The following is a 20,225-nucleotide window of genomic DNA, read 5'->3' on the forward strand; positions in this document are numbered from 1 at the left end:
AGAAGTTTAAGTATACATTTAATCCCAATCTTAGTATTAGAAAAAGAAGTTAGTGCAATTAATCTGTCTCAGATTTTCTATGTTATAGGTAATGAAAGAAATCTGTCAGCATGACTCTTAAATTAAAACTGTAAGGGGGGAAAAACTCAGTGACTGTCTTATAATCATAAAACAAAGGTTTTTGTCAATTCGCAGAAAATGTCTTTGACTTTTCTGTCATTTAACTGTTTATCTATTACTTACTTAATCTGGCGTTGTATGAATGGCAATGGGAGAGATCCCCATCAGTATAAAAAGCTGTGAAAGTTGTAAAATTGCAATTCAATGCCCTCCTTCACAGTGTCCCATGAAATCCAGCGGGCCATATTGAGTCTTTGCCAGGCATGGCCATGGAGTTGGACCCAGCAACAGGTGATTCATATTGAGGCACAACTGATGAAAGGCTTTTTGTTCCAATGGTTTATTGAGCACTTAGTTTAAGACCATGGTGACTGTAGGCTAAATATACTGTGGACTGCTAGTTTGTTTTGTGTGCTTTTAGGTTTTTGTTGTCCTGAACACCCTGGAGTGGTTTTTATAAATAAAATGTATTTTTTTGTCCTCCTGTACTTACCACCTCCCTGCCATCAGGTGATTAGCTGCTGTCCACCTGATGGAGAAGGACCTCTCTTTCTTTCCTTTCTACACATGGTTACATAAACATCACAGTGGAAACTAAGCATGTTGCCTGCAGCTCTATTAGATTCAACTATTCATGTTTACCATAACTTAGTGGAAATCAGCCCAGTCTTCATGTATATCACAGGCTGTAAATAAATACTGTGCTTCTATTCATTCACTTAAAAGCAAAAAAAATGTAATTTTTTTCTTCATGTTTTCATATTTTTTTAATCGGGCTTTGATTTAAATGCCATAAAAAGATTTGTCAAATAGCACTAAAATTCACTTTTTGTCATTCTCATCATTCATTAAAACAAAACAAAAAAATTTGTACACATTTCACATTTTACATTATCATGAAAAACAAAAACGCAATAATTTGTAATCACTATTTTTCATACAAATCGTACAATTTCCTCAAACCCCCACCCAAAACAAACAAACCAACCCCCCCCACCCCCACCAAACAGTTCCAGTTTCCAGAGAAGTGATCCAAAATATAAACATAAAATGAAAACAGAAATCTAATTTTCATGGGGTTGATTGCCAATCCTCTCCTGCCTTTCTATGCTTGCTCATTCTGTTCTATGTTCGCGACCAGCCCTTTGGTGTCCACCGCTGCTCGGTTTGGATTGTTGAAGTATAACTTGTTGTCAAAGGTGGATTCTCCCAGGGTGGGGGCAGGTATCCTAGGTATCCTTTTACGGAACAGGAGGAAGGCACCAAGTCCAACTATGGCGATTACAATTAATACTATAGCCACAGTGATGCCAGCGGACCCGTGTGTAGTTTCCTGGACGACGTGGGCTGAGGAGGCAAATATGTAAAGTTGGAGCAGTGAATTTACTCAGATTTGAAAAATTAAAAAATATATGTTATATATTTTTAACAACTTACCAACAAATGGAGGCTTTTCTGTAGGTTTAATAACTAAAATGATAAATCAGTAAATAAATCAGTAAATACATACAAGGCTTATTTGAATACATTTTTTAAAAAAAAGCTTCTTTAAGTTACCTTTTGGTGTTTTGCAGATGAAAGAAAATGACCTTCTGCACTCTGTCGTACTCCACAGACCAGTGTAAGAACTGATGTACACACACGACTCTGACTGTGGCATTCCTGATTTCCAGTTGGTATAGTCCAAAGGGCTGTCATCGATCCACATCCACTTGTCTGAAGTGGAGACACATGTTAATTTATCAACACATATCCAATGTGTCGGTGTGTATATACATGTATATATTATGCTGAAGTTAACCTCACCTTCATGGGTCTTGTACATGCCAATCCAAAAGGTTTTGGCACTGTCCTGGAGAATCTCCACATTCTCTTCTATGAATTTACTCTCAATAGGGTCCTGAATACTCACTAGAGAAGCACCTGATAAACATGGTACAACAGTTAAAAGCTAAAGGTTATAAACATGGACATAATTCTCTGTTTACGTTGAATTATTTGTAACTTACCCATTTTTATACATTCAATTGAGGCGTGGGCCCAGTCGTTGGTCACTGAGCTGAAGAAGGAATAACAATGGCCTCTGAAAGGTATCCATGTTCTCCTGCTTGTTGATTGTGGACAGTCTCCAGGAAGCTGCGGGGGAGCAGTGGGAGCTACAACTGAAAAAGAAGGAGCAGGTTTTATGCCAGTCTTATGAGCTGCCTGCTAACTTTGCATAGTGAGTGTGTACAAAGTGTAAAAGACAGAATGTCCCACCTGGTGACCTTTTGCAAAGGGAATAATAGGTATTGGTACATGGTGCAGTCTTCCATGTTTTGTCCACATCTACATACACACAGGCGTAGTTATTTTTAGGTTCATTTTTGCCCCATTTGGTGTAAGACAGAGCCCAGTTATCCACCCACTTGAAGTGAAAACCAGTCTGTGAAAAAATAAAATCGTTGAAAACTGACACAGAGCTAGAAACAAGGTCAAAATCTCAACTTGGAATCCTGCTTGAACCAGCAATAAGCTGTAACAGGTAGACCCCTACCACATTGCTGTTGAGGCCAATCCACAAAGGCTCGTTGAGCTTGAGAATCTGCAAGGTGGCGTATGCGTGTGCTACGGGGCTCAGGATGCTAGCCAGCTCTGCATCATCTGCTTGGCACTGCCTCCTGGCCTCATCCCAGCGCATTTTCTGGGTCACCACTTTGTAGGAGTCATTGCCGAGCTTGTAGAAGGTCTTTGGTGACACAGTTGTGGGTTTGACAGCAATTTGTGAATCTGAGTAAATGACACACATTAGCTGGTAATCACAGTCACAAGAAATGTCTACGTAAGGGCTCTGCAACTCAAGTTCAATTACACAAAACGGAACTATTTTCCACTTTGCTTTTTCACCCCTCCTGTTTCTCTCATTGTTTTCACTTCTGTTTGATTACTTGCTCCTGTACTTTGACCTTCTTCCACCTGTTTTTCATCCTCAGCAGCCCCCTGTGTATACAGAGTCCTGTTTTGACCCCGTCTTTTTTTGTCAGATCACCTGTTTTGCTTCTGGTTGTGCTTCCTGTTTGGCTCCTAGCCATTCTCTGTGTGTTTTTCTTTTGTTTTTCATGCCGCTGTACTGCTCTGCAGTGTAATGACGCATTTCTGTTGTAATGCCTGTTTCAACATCATGATTCAGTGTCCTCTCAACTGCCATCATTCAACAATTCATGACAAGTCACACTTTTAAATAATTTAAATGTTGAAATCATTTTTGTTTATGCTGGGTATTGTTAAGCTAACTGTAAACTGATTGTTCTGATTGGCTGACTGTTACATAGAACAGGTTTGAACTCCTTGGCATAGGGCTGTTGTGGCCATAGGCAACATGACCATATTAGGGTTAGTCACTGACATCACACAGATCCAAGAGTTAAAAAAGTTGTCTGAAGCTTGATCTTGTGACTCATAGAGGTGAGTTGCATAATACATTTAAGGATAAGGATAATAGAGAGCGCCTTCAAATTTAACAGCATGCTTTACTGATAGTGTGGCTTCATCAGTTTGTTACTCACCAATTTTTCTTTTACAGATGAAGCCATAATCTGACTGACAGTCATCCACCTTCCAGTATCCAGTTTTTCTGGCACTAGTGCCCATCATGATCACACAGTCATAGGACTGTCAAGCAGAAAAAAAAAGGTTTGTTTCCATTGGTTGTATTATGATGACAGTATGCTGACATTTCTTTTTACACACCGTTTGAGTAAGTAAATGTTTGCCTTATTGTCTTACATAAATATTACCACTGGGGCATGCACACATAATCTGTGTAATCACTGTGTGATGGAGGCAGAATGGCTGGTGGAGTAAAAGAGTTTACAGATTTACTTATTTAACTAAAAGTAGATACAAGTGGTGCTGTGTCTGCCTGCAGAGCATGCAGGTAGGTTAGGTTAACTGATGACTCTAAATTGGCTGTGAGCACGGATGTCCATCTCTCTGTGTCTCTTCACCCAGCAAAGGCCACTGTGTGCCCCGCCTCTGACCCTGTGGCAGCTGGGAGAGGCTCCTGAACTAGATAAGTGGAAACATAGCTGCTGTTGTTTTTTTCTTTCTATATTACTGATTATGAAACAAAGATTTTAAATATTGTATATGTTCATTAGACCAAACCTTGACTTGGAAGCATGGGATAACAAAGAAATACTACAATTTCAGTGATTAAAAGTGATCTTTTGAATATCATATTAGACTTCTTCCTAATCATGTGTTAAGGTGACTGGGACCATCTGGGGCACATACATGTACCATACTGTTAAACTAAACTGTTTATTTAATATTAGCTGTCTGGATAGGCAGCACTCAGTCTAATTCAATGTCTTTTCTAAATTAAAGCATGTGAGGGAGAGAAAAAATTCTCAGAAAAACCTCATGAAAATATCTTCCTGGAGGTGCTGATGCTGGCTCCCCTAAGGCCCAGTTGGTGTAGGAAATACTTTTCCCATCTGTCCACACAAAGCGCATCTCCCAGTTGACATCATTCATACCAATCCAAAAATCTTCCTTGTAGTTCAGCATCTGTGTTGTTAGGAAAGCTAGAAAGGAATTATTGCCATGTAATTTAGTGACACATGAAAATCAGCCGATATGTTTAAACATGAACTGCACTTTGCAACACTCCTGTCACTCACCTTGCTCTTTCTCACTGGTTATAGAAAGCAGATTTCCTCCCTGGTTTATGCAGTGTGTCCTGGCATCGTGCCAGTTTTTGTGATTCCCCACAACAAATTTGTAGCACTGTGTAAATAAAATGTAATCAGGGCGTTTATACTGAAATAACAAATGGGCAGAAATCAACATTTACCTGGAATAATCTGTGTAGTACATATGTATTTACCTTTCCTTGGAAAGCTAGCCACTCTGGAGCACATCCTCCTTTGGGAGCTGTGGTCGGGGCCATTGTTGTATTGATAAAACTGTTGCTTCTCTTACATATCGAAGGAAGCTCAATACCACAGTTAATATCATTCCAGTACCCTACATGTGAAGAATTTACAGAAAATTATGAATTGAATTCAATTTCAAATCATTTCAAGGGATTTAGGGATTAATTTTTTACTAACATTTACCATAAATTACAATATAGATTTTCTCTGTATTAGACTCACCCATGCTGTTGTACATAGTCACACAGTTTTCATCATTGTTGGCAAAGTTGGGCTCATTGTGTTCCCATGCGGTGTAAGTTACAGGGGTGCCATCAAGCCAGCTTAAAATGAAAAGAAGAGAATTAACAAGTTATCAAGAATCCTAAACATTTGATGAAGGTTGTTTGTAAACAGCTAGTGTTTTGTTTTGTTTTTTGTAAATAATGCATTTTGATTTACCTAAACGATTTATCTAAATTCACTATCAGGCCGATGTAGTACTGTCCTTGTGTTCCTCTAGAAATCTGTTGAAACATAAAATGCGACTTTATATTAGGAGGAAAAGGAAAAAGAGACTCTGTGGATTTTAGAATTTAAACAAAATGCACAAAGGTCCTGATTTGATTTATCAGGTTTGGAAATGTATTCTATATTTCTTGCCTGTTTCCAAAGGAACTTTCTCTCGCTCTCTCCTGTGATGACTACAAGTTCACCAAAGTTTTTTTTGCAATAGGCTCTGGCTGCTTCCATACTCTGTTTGTTCATGTTCAGGTAATACTGGCTGTCATTGTATAGAAGCCATCCATCGTCTGTGGTGTTGTATTCTGCAAAGAGAGCAAAAACAGTCATTGGGAGTTCAGTCATGCAGGCAGCTTTGTAAATCTTTAAGTTGATTTATGAAAAGAAAAAAGGCAGAAATATTAAAGAATCCTTAGGGTTTAGACTCAAAGAACCATAAATGAATTAATGAGGTATAATTTACATTTTAGACCAATCAATGAAATAGCAGAGGGCATCGTTGAGCCTAGACAGAAGTGGTGAATCAACTGACCTACACTGTATTTCTCAGTGAAATAAAAAGATCTGTTGAATCAACTAGACTTTTCTCTGAACAATAATTAAACTTACCTTGTACAGATATCACAGGCTCGGGGTTGGGAGTCACACCTGAGAATAAATAAACGAGACCCACAAATATTACCAAGCTTTAATTTAACACCAAATGTTTGGAAATCTGGCTCTGTGTGAGCTGAAATTCCAAGATATGATCAGCCTGTCTCACCTTTGCGTAACTGGCAAATCCAGCTATTGTAGGCATCACAGTGTCGATCATTCCACCTCATTCTTAAGCTAAGGTCCATCTCTGTACAGTGCTCGTTGTCATTGTGGTTATTTGGTTCTCCATAGCCCCAGTTCTCAAAGTCAAACTAGGTCAAAGTTTTTACAAAGATACATAATTAGGCAGGAAATGAGAGCAGTAATAATTAAAGCTTTTCCTGATTGTTCTGAATTTCTACATACCGGTGATCCATCACTCCAGACAAAACCTCCATTGGTTCCCTGTAAGCTGAGGCCTATCCAGAATTTTTCACTGTAGTAGACACTGTATGAAAGTAAAAAACACAAGCACTGATTATCTGACTTGTTGATTTACCCAGTATGAATTCTGAGATATGCAAGCTGTTAGCTAGTGCAAGTAAACATACTCGAGCTCTCTACATTCCTGATGACTGTGTAAGCTTATGAGGTCCCCGCCAATGGCCCTGCAGAAGTCCCGTGCTTCAGACCAAGTCTTCTTTTCCTCTTGACGTTTCTTGTACGCCTTTATTAAGGAGTGAAGGGGGGGGGGGGCAGTGTTTTATTACTGAAACGGCACAAATTTGTTATTGTTCTTAAGTTTGTGCTCCTACTTTGAAACATTTGTTCCCTTTGCCGAGCTGGGTCCACTCAGAAGCACAGGCCGCGGCCAGAGTGGTGGGTGGAGCTGTTGTTGTCTGCACACCCTCAGCACGTTTCTTGCAAATATACTTCTCTTTGTTACTGCAGCTGACAACATCCCATAGTCCAGCAAAAACTCCAGTTGTCATGGCAACACATCCTTGTTTTCTGTCTTTTATTAGAGTAAGATAAAAGCATACGGATTAGATTCAATCAAATACAGAAAAGAAACTATGTTGAGCATAACTTCTCATTAGTGATCATGAATTACATGACAATGATTATCATGACAGCATTCTCAGAACAATGGCAAAGACCAAGTGAAGTGAAGAAGGAGAACTGTAGATTGGGAAGGTCTGTCTCTAAACAACTTCAGATTCCGAGATTATCAGTTTAAATGATTTAGCTTAAGTACAAGTTATTCAGCTGTGCCACCACATTGCCAAAATCTGGAAGAAGACCCTAACTTTCTCCCTCAATTGAGAGGAAATTTAGTTAGTTCAGGAACAAGCTAGGAACAACCAAGACTGAATATTGACATGAACTGGAAACTGGGGGCCTCTGGATGTCTGGAGTTTTGATCTCCTCCATACCTGCTTCATGCCCTGGTGGACGGAGCTGTGGCTCCCCACACCCTCTAGCAGATCATTACATGAAGGAACCTTTTAAAAACAAGCGCGTCCATGCTCACAGGTGTACACACGGGTGCTCACACACACATACACCCTTTTTGGCTCCTACCTCAAAGCACACTGTGCGCTGTCGATATTACGTACTGCACAATAATGTTTAATATTTAGTATTTACTGTTATATTCCCATAGATCATCTTGATGTTGTTTATTGTATTGCTCTCGTTTTCTTCTGCTTGTTTTCTTTTTTCTTTCTCAACAGGTGATCCAGGTGATTGATATATGCATTTTTTTTGTCTGCTTATTTAGTTGGTTTTTGTTTTTTTGCCCTTTATCCCCGTCCCTCTTCTCCGCTGTTTTTCCCCCTCTTCCTTTCTCCCTTTTCTTTTCCTCATTCAAGTCTGTCCCGTATCTAGCAAGTGAAAATAAAAAAATAAATAAAATAAACAATAAAAGGTGAATCAAATAGACCATTACGGCAAGGCTGGGATGGTCAATTTGGTAAAGTAAATCCGTCGGGCATCTTTCCTCGCCTTTAGACAATAATTCTGATGGCAAAAGAACCAAACGGGACAGGCAAAAAAAAAAAAAAAAAAAAAAAAAAAGACATGAACTGGAAACTGCTGTAATCCCAGCTTCACTGTCAATAGTGAAGCCAGTTTCAGAAATCAGCACCTTCAAGCTCGACTAAAATTTGAAGCTGTCCACTATTCAGCCAAAATAATAGGAGTAAAGGGGAGGAGTAAATTAAGAACACTGTATCAACTGCCAAGCATGGTGGTGGTAGCAACATGCTCTATATGCTCTAGGACTGTTTTGCTGACAGTGGTTCTGCTACATTACACAAAGGGTGAATTCTTCCAAATTCTACAACTTCTCAAATCATTGGCTAGATGGACACAAACTTGGGCACAAATGGGTATTCCAACAGGACAGTGATGCCAAACACACATCAAAACTGACTCTGGATTGTAATAAGTTAAAGAGTGTATAAGGTTAAAGAGTCTAAGGTGTACCTGGCATTCCCACATTGAAATTAGTGAACGTGACCGCTCTTTCAGTCATCCATTTGAACATGTTTCTGTCTTCTGTGTTCGATAAGCCTGTCCAGAAGTACTTCTCTGGTCTCAAGCCCACCAAACTGACCAGAAAAGCATTCTCATATCTGCATGAAAACATACACAAAGTTTGGCATATGTGTGACATTTCTGCATTAGAATTAAGTGTGGAATAGCTGTAAAGTCCAAAACAGACATACAAATTTTCATGTCATGGTTCAGTACTGTCCATACTAGTCTGATGAAGGCTCTAATATTAAAGGATTTTTATGTAAAAGTAGGCGATCACGATCAAGTGATCAGAGCTCTAGTAAAGCTACCCTTGTCCAGTGATTTCTTTTGCATCCCCTATAAAAAAAAAAGAACAAAAAAAAAAAAACTGAAGAAAGAACTGAAACCATGTTCCTCAAGAATTGAGTAATGATATGAGCAAGGACTGTGCAATCCAATTTTAATCTAGTTTCAACTTCTAATGACTACGTAAATGAAAATTATTGCACAATATTGAAAATGTATGGTCTACCAATAGAACAAAAAGCAAAGGTGGTGCAGGCCCACCACCCTCAGGAGGCACCGTGGGGGCCAGGTGCATTGTGAGCCGGGCGGCGGCCAGGAGCGGAGGACCGATCCCCGGCTACCAAGACTGGCAATTGGTACACGGAATTTCACCCCTCTGGTGGGGAAGGAGGCTGAGTTAGTGCGTGAGGTTGAGAGGTACCGGTTAGATATAGTCAGGCTCACATCAACGCACACCTTGGGCTCTGGAACTAGCCTCCTGGAGAGGGGCTGGACTCTGTCTCAGTCTGGAGTTACCCCTGGTGAGAGGTGGCGGGCCAGGGTGGGTATCTTGGTATCCTCTTGGCTTGCTGCCGGTATGTTGGGGTTTCTCCCAGTGGACGAGAGGGTTTTTTCCCTTCGCCTCCAGGTCGGGGAACGAGTCCTGACCGTCGTCTGCGCTTATGCACCGATTGGCGGTTCAGAGTACCCAGCCTTCTTGGAGTCCCTGGGTGGGGTACTGGAGGGTGGTCCTCCTGGAGAGTCTGTTGTCCTACTTCAATGCTCACGTCACTTGTTTTGTTATTGGACTTAAGCGGGTGGTGGCTGAAGCAAAAACTCGGGTGTGGGAGGAGTTCGGAGAGGCCATGGAAAAAGACTTTTGGACTGCCTCGAAGAGATTCTGGCAAACCGTCAGGCGACTCAGGAGGAGAAAGCGGTGTTCTACCTGCATAGTGCAGGTGGAGTGCTGCTGACTTCGACTGAGAAAATTGTCAGGTGGTGGAAGCAATACTTTGAGGACCTCCTTAATCCCACTGGCACGTCTTCTGTGGAGAAAGCAGAATCTGGGGGTGAAGGGGATGACCAGCCAATCTCTGGGGGTGAGGTCACTGAGGCAGTTAAACAACTCCTTGGTGGCAGAGCCCCTGGGGTGGATGAAGTTCGCCCTGAGTTTCTGAAGGATCTGGATCTTGCAGGGCTGTCTTGGTTGATATGCCTCTACAATGTTGTGTGGAGATCAGGGGCAGTACCTCTGGACTGGCAGACTGGGATGGTGGTTACCATCTTCAAGAAGAGGGACTGGAGGGTGTGTTCCAACTACAGGGGAATCACACTCCTCAGCCTCCCTGGGAAAGGCATTCGACCGTGTCCCTCGGGGGGGTCCTGTGGGTGGTGGTCCGGGAGTATGGGGTGTCTGGCCCATTGCTACGGGCCATTCAGTCCTTATACAATCGTTGCAAGAACTTGGTCCACATAGCCGGCAATAAGTCGAACTCGTTCCTGGTGGGTGATGTGCTCAGCCAGGGCTGCCCTTTGTCACCAATTCTGTCCATTATTTTTATGGACAGAATTTCTAGGCGTAGCCAAGTGGTGGAAGGCTTTCACTTGGGTGGTCTCAGGATCTCATCTCTGCTTTTTGCAGATGATGTGATTCTGTTGGCTTCATCTGGTTATGGGGTTCCAGCTCACCTTGGAACGATTCACAGCCGAGTGTGAAGCGGTGGGAATGAGAATCAGCACCTCCCAATCTGAGGCCATGGTCCTCAGCCGGAAAAGGGTGGAGTGCCCACTTCGGGTTAGGGACGAGTTCCTGCCCCAAGTGGAGGAGTTTAAGTATCTCAGGGTGTTGTTCACAAGTGACGGGAGAAGGGAGCGGGAGATCAACAGACGGACTGGTGCAGCGGCCACAGTGATGCAGACACTGTACCGATCTGTTGTGGTTAAGAGAGAGATGAGTGTAAAAGCAAAGCTCTCAATTTACTGGTCGATTTACGTCCCTACCCACACCTATGGTCACGAGCTTCGGGTAATGACCGAAAGAATGAGATCTCGGATACAAGCGGCAGAAATGGGCTTCTTCCAAAAGGTGGCTGGCCTCTCCCTTAGAGATAGGGTGAGAAATTCGGCGATTTGGGAGGGGCTCAGAGTAGAGCCGCTTCTCCTCGAGATTGAAAGAAGCCAGCTGAGGTGAGTCGGGCACCTGACAAAGATGCCTCCTAGGCACCTCCTGGGTGAGGTTTTATGGGCATGTCCCACCAGGAAGAAGCCCCGGGGCAGACCCAGGACACGCTGGAGAAGTTATATCTCTCGGCTGCCCTGGGAATGCCTTGTTGTTCCCCCAGACAAGCTGGAGGAGGAAGGTCTGGGCTTCTCTGCTTGGGCTTCTGCCCCAGATAAGCTGAACAAAATGGATGGAGAGATGGATGGATATTTGGTATTTGAACTAATACAAAACATCTAAACATGAAATATACCTATCAGACACATCCACCAGGTTCGCACCAGCCCCTGAGCATGCCTGCTTTGCCTCTTCAAAGGTTTTTTTCTCAGCTCCGATGTTATAACAGTATGAGCCAAACCTGATTGATCCCTAAAAAAAGGGGAAAAAATGATGAATAAAGGCTTTTCTGTTAAATTGCACCTGTATTTAAAGGAGAGGACATAACTCACAAGAGTGCACCCTTTGTTGACTTCTGCTAGACTGCCTCCAATTGGTTTAGCCGAGGCCTTCTTCTTGCACATATATCCATGCAACTTCTCACAAGTGTGATCTGCCCACTTACCATCCTGTATAAGAAATACAGAGGGGTCTTAGAGTTGTAACTTTATAACAAAATTGATTGTCGTTTTGCAAGAATTTGTGCTACCTTTCCTTGAATCAGGACACAGTCCTCTTGGAAGCTGGTGAGATGAGAGGGCTCATCACTCTGCCACTGGGTAAAGGTGACATGTGAGTGATCGGACCATTCAAAGAGCATCTGGTTCTTTTGGTCATTCATGCCAATCCAGAGCACATCTGTCGGCACTGAGGTTTGAAGTATATAGAGACGGAAAGTGGTCATATATGTCTCCTTACTCTTTCAGGCTGTTTTTATAATAGAATTGTTTAATGAACGTCACAAATTTATTTATTTAGTCTGGTTTGGAGGTGCTGCCAGGTATAGTTTGTTACAAAGCTCATACTGTACAACCTAGCTAATGCTATGCTAAGCTAATTAGCTCAAGGCTAGTTTCATATTTTCTCAAAATGTAAAATTATTTATTTTCATTTATAGGTAGGTAGGTAATAGGTAGGCCTATTCCACGTCACGATAGAGTACTTACTTTCTGATATTTCAGTACTTTAGCAGGATATTGTTATTTGTTGTTATCTTCTTGTACACTTACTGTATCCAGATTGAGAAATAATGAAGCTCTGCTCCTCTATGTTATGTATGCTGGCAAGATCTCCTCCTTCTTTGCGGCATGCAGCTAAAGCATTACTCCACATCTCTGCAGTCCTCACCAGATAGTAGCAGTTTCCTGCATAGTGAACCCAGTGATTGGGGCAAAAGCCAGGCTGTTTGGCTGTGGACAGAGACCAGAAGGGCTAAGAACAAACTCTTTCTAGGTTTGTATTGTAAAGATATGGACTCATAATAAATGGAAATTTACTCGATGGTGGGGGCAGACTGGTAGCGTTTCCTTTACGACAAATGTAACCAAGTTTCTTGCTGCACACGCTGCTCTCCCACTTTGAGGCCTTTGCAGCATTTAGGGTTGCACAGTTTAACCCAGGGTTTGATGATGGATGACCTGTGGGAAGCACAGGTTAGTTAATGCTAAATATAAAAGGGTGTACTTTTGAAGTACTCCAGGTATTTAAAAAACTCACACAATTCCATGACATATACCAAGACATACTAACCTGGGGCCCAGTTTAAATATCTGAAAGGGTTTCCGTTGCTCCACTGCCATCCACTATCAAAATCCAAGCTGTTCAGCCCAATCCACAGAGATGAGCCCAAATGATTTGCTAACCCTGTGTGAAAACATGCATTTGAAATTAATGTATGATCAGCAATGAAACACAGATGATACAAGGCTTATTATGTACCTGAAATGTATGACTGCTCATGCAACTCTACGATGCTGAGGAGGTCGGCTCCCTGCTGCTGGCAGCTCTTCCTGGCCTGATACCAAGTCAACACTGACTGTGCGTTTAACTGATACTGAACCCCTGTGACAGGGTCAGTGATCCAGTTGGAGGATGCTAGATTATGGTAAAGACACAAAGCGCTATAAATTATTACACAGCTGGAAATTACTTACATCAGGAAGTTAAATTCATTGAACGCTCCCTGACTTCAGTACACAGTGAGGGATTCAGTTTCTTTTATTACCCTGCATGGTTTGAATATGGACTGAAGATTGGGTGCTATCACAATTTAAAACATGTCTGTCTTGATGACATGTTGATCTATAACAGTGATTCCCGAAGTGTGAGCTGGGGGGGCCCTGGTGGGCGGTGAAGGTACTGCAGGTGGTGCTGCAGTAATAAGAGAAATTCAGTTTGAAATTACAAGTATATGCAATTACATATGTATATAAATGTATTTATTTAAATTAAGGTTAATTAAAATTAGTAATAAGAGGTGGTTAGTTTGTGATATTATAGTACTGAAGTTTGTGTGGCAGGTGGGCCTTAACACTGATTGGGCAACATTAGCAATTTATAGCCAACAGCCTGTGTTGTTTGTGCTTTTTGAATAACATTTTCAAAGAAATACACAGATTTTTCTTGTATTTTGATTAGAAGAAAGATTAAGGTGGGCCCCATGGGAGTCTGTGGTTTTTAGGTGGGCCACAGCAGTCTTAACTTTGGGAATAGCTGATATACAGGAACAGAAAGTATCAATAAGAATTTCAAAACTTAAAGGAAGAAAGTATATAAAGTATGTAATTTAAGAAACATCTTCTACAGCCTCAGATGGGACTGAACTCTGACTTTATAAAACAGTCTGGTAAAGGGAGATCCCTTTATTTTGCTGTTGCTTTACTGCCTCAGTTTAAGAGCAGTGCCAGGGGAAACTTAAGCCTGTGAAAAGAGGAAACAGAGGACAGTGCTGTGTTGACAGTCCATGAGAGGAAAAGGTGAGAGAGGGTCAGAAAACAGGCCTGCAGCACTTAATTCTTCATAAAAAACAAAGTTTTTGTGCATGATTTAATAAAAGTAACCATGGAGGGCTTCCTGTCTTCATATTATAGATGTAAAGTGGACTGGATCAGACCATTTTTCAGGTTAAAGAGATTTTTCATTCCTTACCTCTGGTTGGACAAAGTCCCCATTTTCCCACTTTATCATAATCTCTCTCTGTGGCACACCACAGCTGTCCATCCGTACGACCGTCTTTAGTGCATTCGGCGTACCACTTCTCGTGGAACTTAAAAGGGAACTGACAAGCGGTTCCAAAAGCATTTCCTCCTAGTGTGAATATCTCTGCGGAGACACAAATAATGGAGACGTGCAGTCATTTCACCAGCATGTGATTGATAATTATGAGAGTTTGCCTCCCAACTTCTTAGGGTTCTTTTCTTAAGCTTTTAGAACTTCATTCAATTGATTTCAGCCAATTTACCCTCAAGTTTGTTTACTGATGCTGAGTGAGAAGGAGTAGTGTTCGGTTTCTTGCCCTGGTTAAAGTCAGTCATTTAAATTTAGAAAATGAACTTGTGCTTGTAATGGACACATGCCCATGATGAAAAGGGGTTTTTCCCAAAACGCTCCAGAATGTTGGGAAGTGCTGCAAACGTTGCAAATGGTAAGTACGAATCACTGAAAATCACTCCAAACCAAAAGTACATTAAAGTACGCAAACTTATACTTGTACTTTGCAAATAGGTTATCAGGTGTGATAAATGAGTCTAAAGTTTTAGCTTGACCTGAAAGTGATGGTGGATGTTAAAACTTAATACAGCTTTTGGTTGTTTGAGTTACCAAGCTTTAAAAAGTGTGGGTTTTTCACCTATCCACCATGGATTCAAGTTATACAGTTGAGACTTGCTGCCTATGCCGTGCACAGAGAGTGCCTTCATAAGGACTGCTTATTATCTGTGCTGCACTGACAATTATGCAGTCTCACCAGCGATCCCTGACTGTGTTCACTTTTAGTAAGAACAGCAAGTTTCTCAACAGCTATGCTGTAACCAGCTCCCTTCTAGTCCAAGAAAATCTTTCTAAAAATTATACCTGCAGTTGAAAACATAATTTCGTAATGCTTAAATCCTCAAATGCTACACTCCAAACAACGACGTATTCTAACATGTGCTAAAACATTCATACTCTGTCCAAATATTCAAAAAAAGGGGGAAAGAATAAGAACTATGTTACTTTCCCTAGACAACTACAAAATCCCCAATAAATATTATTATAGTCAAGCCAAGTTTCGTACTCAGATCAGATAAAAAAAAAACCTTCCACATACTTTAAGATATTTAGATGGTAAATGTAATTGCATCAGTAGCCATAGCACTTTTATAACCTAGTTTACTTTGTACAGATTGTAATATTTTGCATTTAGAATTTTAATGGAAGTAAAAACAATTTTATTGCTCTTTACAAATTCCTAAAAACAACAACTTTAAAGCATGCACTGTTCAGGGACCTTCTAAAACACATTTCTAAACTTTCTACAAAGCTAAAGCACACTCAGGTTTAGCTATCTTTGTAGGCTCTTGTGCCCATCATTCCTACCTTGATATCCCTTTGAACAGAGGTCCCCCTGAGTGCCATATATCCTCCAGCGACTCCAGATCCCAGAACCTTTGTAGATCATGACGCTTTTCTCATTGCGGTTGCCCCAGTTTAAGTGCAGGTCCTGGTCTTTTAGACCAAAGAGGGTATCGTTCTTACACTGCCAATGCTGGAGGTCATTGCTCTCATCACATTCCACGAGCTGCACCTTCACCCAGTCTTTTATCGCTGTAGTACCCAAACACAGCTTAAGGGACAAACTGAGGAGACGAGACTCAGAGACCCATCGGAACTGTTGATCTTTGGCATGAGGATTACAAGCATCCACTGTTATAAAGGTGGCACTCTCCACCTTTACGCACTTGTTGTGATCTTCATTGAAAATCAGGAAGCTACTCGTGTCTGGAGCAGAGCAAAAAGAAAATTCAGCAACACATTCCCATGGGATATGTTTTTCAAATGAAGCCACAAGTGTATTAACCAACAAAAATGTTTCTGTGTTACATACCTATATCAGCGGTGATGCAGAAGACTTGGACAAGGACACAGAGGACCACAGCAAAATTTAAACAGGGCAACATTATCCTTGCGTAGTTTGCAGTTACTGTTGGATGAGGCTGTAGCAGAGATTTCCCGTCATGAGCAAAGGGGTCTGGTGTATGCAAAGGTGTGTGACATGGAGCAACAGTGATCCAGAGACTCAGTGCCTTCCCTTTTTAATCAGACAGATGGATATCCTGTCACATGAGTAGTTACGCCTGGTCAAACTCCTGGAAGTTCCACAAGCTTTGCAGACCTTTTGGCAGGGTAGGCAGGAAGTAGGAAACAAACAATCTGACCTCTCCATTCAGCAAGAAAATGAAAGTCAACTTAAAGTGTCAGGCAAGACTCATAATGAAAGCAAAAGGGTTTGTTTTTTTTAAAAAAATATCACAAAGCACCCTTTTCAGGATTAATTCCCTTTATTGACTTCATCATTGACTTTAAACTGTTATAAATAGACATTATGTGCTAAAAATGTGCCTGGAGCTTGAACCCTGAGAGCAGATTGCACTGTGCAAGACTAAATTTAGATTCAAAGGGAGACTGAGAAGAACAGGATTGCAGTGAGGACCTGAGCGATATAATGAGGTTTGTAGCACTTTGTTGATGTATGTTTTTGCAGGATAGTACTATGAGGCTTTAGTTGAAGAGTAGAGCAATGACACCAATCAGAAGACAGAGAGGACAAGAGGAAATCCTGCTTCCTATTGGGGGAAATGAGTGGCACTTTGACCACTTTGGTTCCAAACTGCAAAAACACCAAGTTATGGTGCTTAGACCAATAGATCCAGATAAGTTTCTTAAATGTTAAAACTGAACTTCTGTCAGGAACACAATAGTCATACAGAATGAAGAATGACTGTGGTAGCTTTCCACTTTGCTCACTTGTCATGACACTGAATAGAGCTTTAAAGGTTTTTTTTAATTAAAATAACCTGAACTTTACATTTACTATATGTCTTAATCCTTGGTTTATCTGATAAATCTGATTTTTTAATGCTGCTTGCCTCTGCTCTCAACCCTTTTTTGTTTTGCGTGCTCGTTCTGCTCTGTGTAGGCGACCAGGTATCTAGGTATCTGACTGCCAGGTATCTGACTGCCAGTAGACTGGTATCTACTGGCAGTCAGACTAGATTTTTGTGTAAGTATAAATTGTTGTCAGAGGTGGATTATCTCAGGCAGGGGTACATATCCTGTGTATTTGTTTATGGAAGACTATGAGGGCATCAAGTCCAAAATTAGTTCCAAATTATTATGCAAATTGTGTTTAAGTGTCATAAAGATTAAAGAAGTTGTTTTTCAATTAAACCCATGGATGGAATTGTGTCTCAGGACTCTTTGTATCACTGAAATCAATCTCGGACACCTATGATCATTAGTTTGCCAGGTGAGCCCAATTAAAGGAAAAACTACTAAAGAAGGATGTTCCACATTATTAAGCAAACCACCATTTTCAAGCAATATAGGAAGGAAAGAGTATCTCTTTGTTGCTGAAAAGCGTGAAATAGTTGAATGCCTTGGACACGTAATGAAAACCTTAGCTATTTCACAAAAACTTAAGCGTGATCACCATAATGTAAGAGATTTGTGGCTGAGTCAGAGCACACATGGGTTCGTGCAGATAAAGCACAATGATGAAGGTTTCTGCCGGACAAATACATCTGATTAAGATAACAGTTGCTAAAAGGCCATTGCAAAGCAGCAAACAGATATTTGAAGCTGCTGGTGCCTCTGGAGATTTGCGAACATCAAGGTGTAGGATCCTCCAGAGACTTGCAGTTGTGCATAAACCTTATATTTGGCCACCGCTAACCAATGCTCACAAGCATTGGTTAGCGGCTGCAGTGGGCCCAGAACTACATGAAGACTAATTTTCAAACAGTCCTGTTCACTGATGAGTGCATTGCAACCCTGGATGGTTTAGATGGATGCAGTGGTGGATGGTTGGTGGACAGCCACCATGTCTCAACAGGGCTGCAACGTCAGCAAGGACATGGTGGAGTCATGTTTTGAGCCGGAATCACGGGGAGAGAGCTGGTCGGCCTCTTTAGGGTCGCTGAAGGTGTGAAAATGACCTCTGCAAAGTATGTGGAGTTTCTGACTGACCACTCTCTTCCATTGTAGAAAGAGAAGAACTGTGCCTTCTGCAACAAAACCATCTTCATGCAAGACAATGCATCATCTCATGCTACAAGGAACACCGCTGCTATCTGCATAAAAGGAGAGGAACTCATGGTGTGGTCCCCATTCTTCCCTGACTTCAATCCTACTGAGAACCTTTGGAGCCTCCTCAAACAAAAAAAATATGAGGGTGGGAGGCAGTTCACATCCAAACAGCAGCTCTGGGAGGCTATTCTGGCATCCTGTAAAGACATTCAAGAAGAAACTTTCCAAAAACTCACAAGTTCCATGGATGCAAGAATTGTAAAACTGCTATCAAATAAGGGGTCCTACTTGCCCTGTTAAGATGTTTTTGATTGAAATAGCTTTTGATTTCAGTAAAATTGATCTACTAATGCTGCAAATTCAACAAATGACCATTTTCAATTCTCTACAACCTATAAAATGTTTTGAAACTCTGTGTGTGTAATAATTTAGAACAGTGCATTTTAAGTTTTTTATTTTTGAAAAAGATACTGTGTTCATTGGGAGTTTTGATCAGTAACATTTGAATTATACTCTAATGGTGGATGACACAAAAATTATGCTGACTCATTTGAATCGACTATTTAGAAAAAAAAACAGAAAAATATAATTTGCATAATAATTTGGAACGCGGTGTAATGATGTGTGCAAAGGAGGCAAAATGTACAGTTTTAGCAGTGACATATCTTAAATTTGAAATGCCACAATAAATATAGTACTGTGCAAAAGCATTTAGCCACCTCTTGTTTCTTTATATTTGTTACCAAGTTCCTAGAGTTTCCTGTCATGTTAAAAGTTGTCTTGAGCAACAGTTCTCCAGGCTTTCTGATGGTCTTTCAAAGTTTTTCTTTGGACATTGGCTGCTTTTTCACTCATTGTCAGTTCACTCTTTGTACCTGACCATTTTCAGAGGAATGCTTTTGTTTGATTTTGGAATACTAAATACTGACCTAAGAGTCATTAAAGCATGAAAAAGGCACCAAACTTACTGTAAAAGAACAGTGTTGTCTACAAATTGTCATGTCTGTGTGTAGGCAGGCAGGAAGAGAGGACCCAAAATGCAGGACTCACTGAGGCGGAAGTAATTCAAAACACACAGCTTTATTGCTGGTAAGAAGCAGAACAGAAAAACACTAACTAAACTGGAAGAACGGAATAAGTAGGCAGGTAGGCAGGAAGGCAGGAAGGCTGGCTGGCAAACGGAACACACAGAGGAAGCGAGGGTGAACAGACGTTAACGATGCGACACCGAGTAGGGGAAGACACAGACACTAAATACAAGAGGTGAACGGAGCGAAGAGGAAACAGCTGGGAGACACGGCTGACGCTGATTACACTGACGAGACAGGGAGAGGACAAAGCTGAACGCACTGACAAAGGACACAGACCTACAAAATAAAACAGGAAGCACACGCCAGACAGAGACAGACTCGTAAACAGGCATAATGACGTCATGGACAAACAGAGGGACATACGGGCAGAGAAGACTAAGCACAGGCAACCTAAACCAAACATAAGGGCAAGATAACAAAACCTAAACCAGAAATCATCATCATCATCAACATCATCATCAGATAACTAAAGAATCAGAATATAATGGTAATCAAAACAGTACCACCAGAGAATAACTAATCCATAATGCAAAAATAAACCAAAACATAAGAAACTCAAAATGCTGGGTCGACCCGACCCAGGACCGTGACACAAATAACTGGCAATATAGCAAAGAACCAGTTCTTTAAATTACCAGAAACCTGTCAAAAAAAAACAAAAAAAAAAAAAAATTGAAAAAACTGGACAAGTATGGGGGAAAAAAAAAAAGAAGAAGTGGTCGATCTAAAAAAAAAAAAAAAAAAAAAAAAAAAAAAAACCCCAAAAAC

The 20,225-nt window shown here is 41.0% G+C and overlaps 1 protein-coding gene across 1 annotated transcript; it reads right to left on the bottom strand.

Annotated features, from left to right (window-relative positions):
• Positions 1 to 857: 857 nt before the first annotated feature.
• mrc1a (mannose receptor, C type 1a) lies at positions 858 to 16,379 on the bottom strand. The gene is made up of 30 exons (XM_040043789.1): positions 16,166 to 16,379; positions 15,658 to 16,059; positions 14,230 to 14,403; positions 13,021 to 13,176; positions 12,832 to 12,945; positions 12,579 to 12,719; positions 12,312 to 12,491; positions 11,792 to 11,949; positions 11,595 to 11,711; positions 11,399 to 11,514; positions 8,607 to 8,755; positions 6,932 to 7,131; positions 6,728 to 6,843; positions 6,543 to 6,624; positions 6,304 to 6,448; positions 6,150 to 6,188; positions 5,682 to 5,845; positions 5,481 to 5,545; positions 5,262 to 5,362; positions 4,991 to 5,130; positions 4,785 to 4,890; positions 4,522 to 4,688; positions 3,666 to 3,771; positions 2,657 to 2,889; positions 2,380 to 2,545; positions 2,130 to 2,282; positions 1,927 to 2,043; positions 1,678 to 1,836; positions 1,558 to 1,590; positions 858 to 1,467 (listed from the first exon to the last, which is right to left on the bottom strand). The coding sequence occupies exons 1-30, from the start codon at positions 16,236 to 16,238 to the stop codon at positions 1,226 to 1,228; spliced, it is 4,314 nt and encodes a 1,437-aa protein (XP_039899723.1). The 5' UTR covers positions 16,239 to 16,379; the 3' UTR covers positions 858 to 1,225.
• Positions 16,380 to 20,225: the final 3,846 nt, after the last annotated feature.

This window comes from Simochromis diagramma, unplaced genomic scaffold, assembly GCF_900408965.1.
Source record: "Simochromis diagramma unplaced genomic scaffold, fSimDia1.1 OVJJ01000602.1, whole genome shotgun sequence".
In the NCBI taxonomy this organism is placed as follows: Eukaryota; Metazoa; Chordata; class Actinopteri; order Cichliformes; family Cichlidae; genus Simochromis; species Simochromis diagramma.

Bases quoted from the DNA above. Each gene is read 5' to 3' on its own strand.
- mrc1a (XM_040043789.1), bottom strand. From the start codon at position 16,238: ATGTTGCCCTGTTTAAATTTTGCTGTGGTCCTCTGTGTCCTTGTCCAA. The intron at 12,720-12,831 runs GTTAGTATGTCT...TGCTTCCCACAG, and splicing joins ATATTTAAACTGGGCCCCAG to GTCATCCATCATCAAACCCT. The intron at 8,756-11,398 runs GTATATTTCATG...GTTTTCATGCAG, and splicing joins CTGGTGGATGTGTCTGATAG to ATATGAGAATGCTTTTCTGG.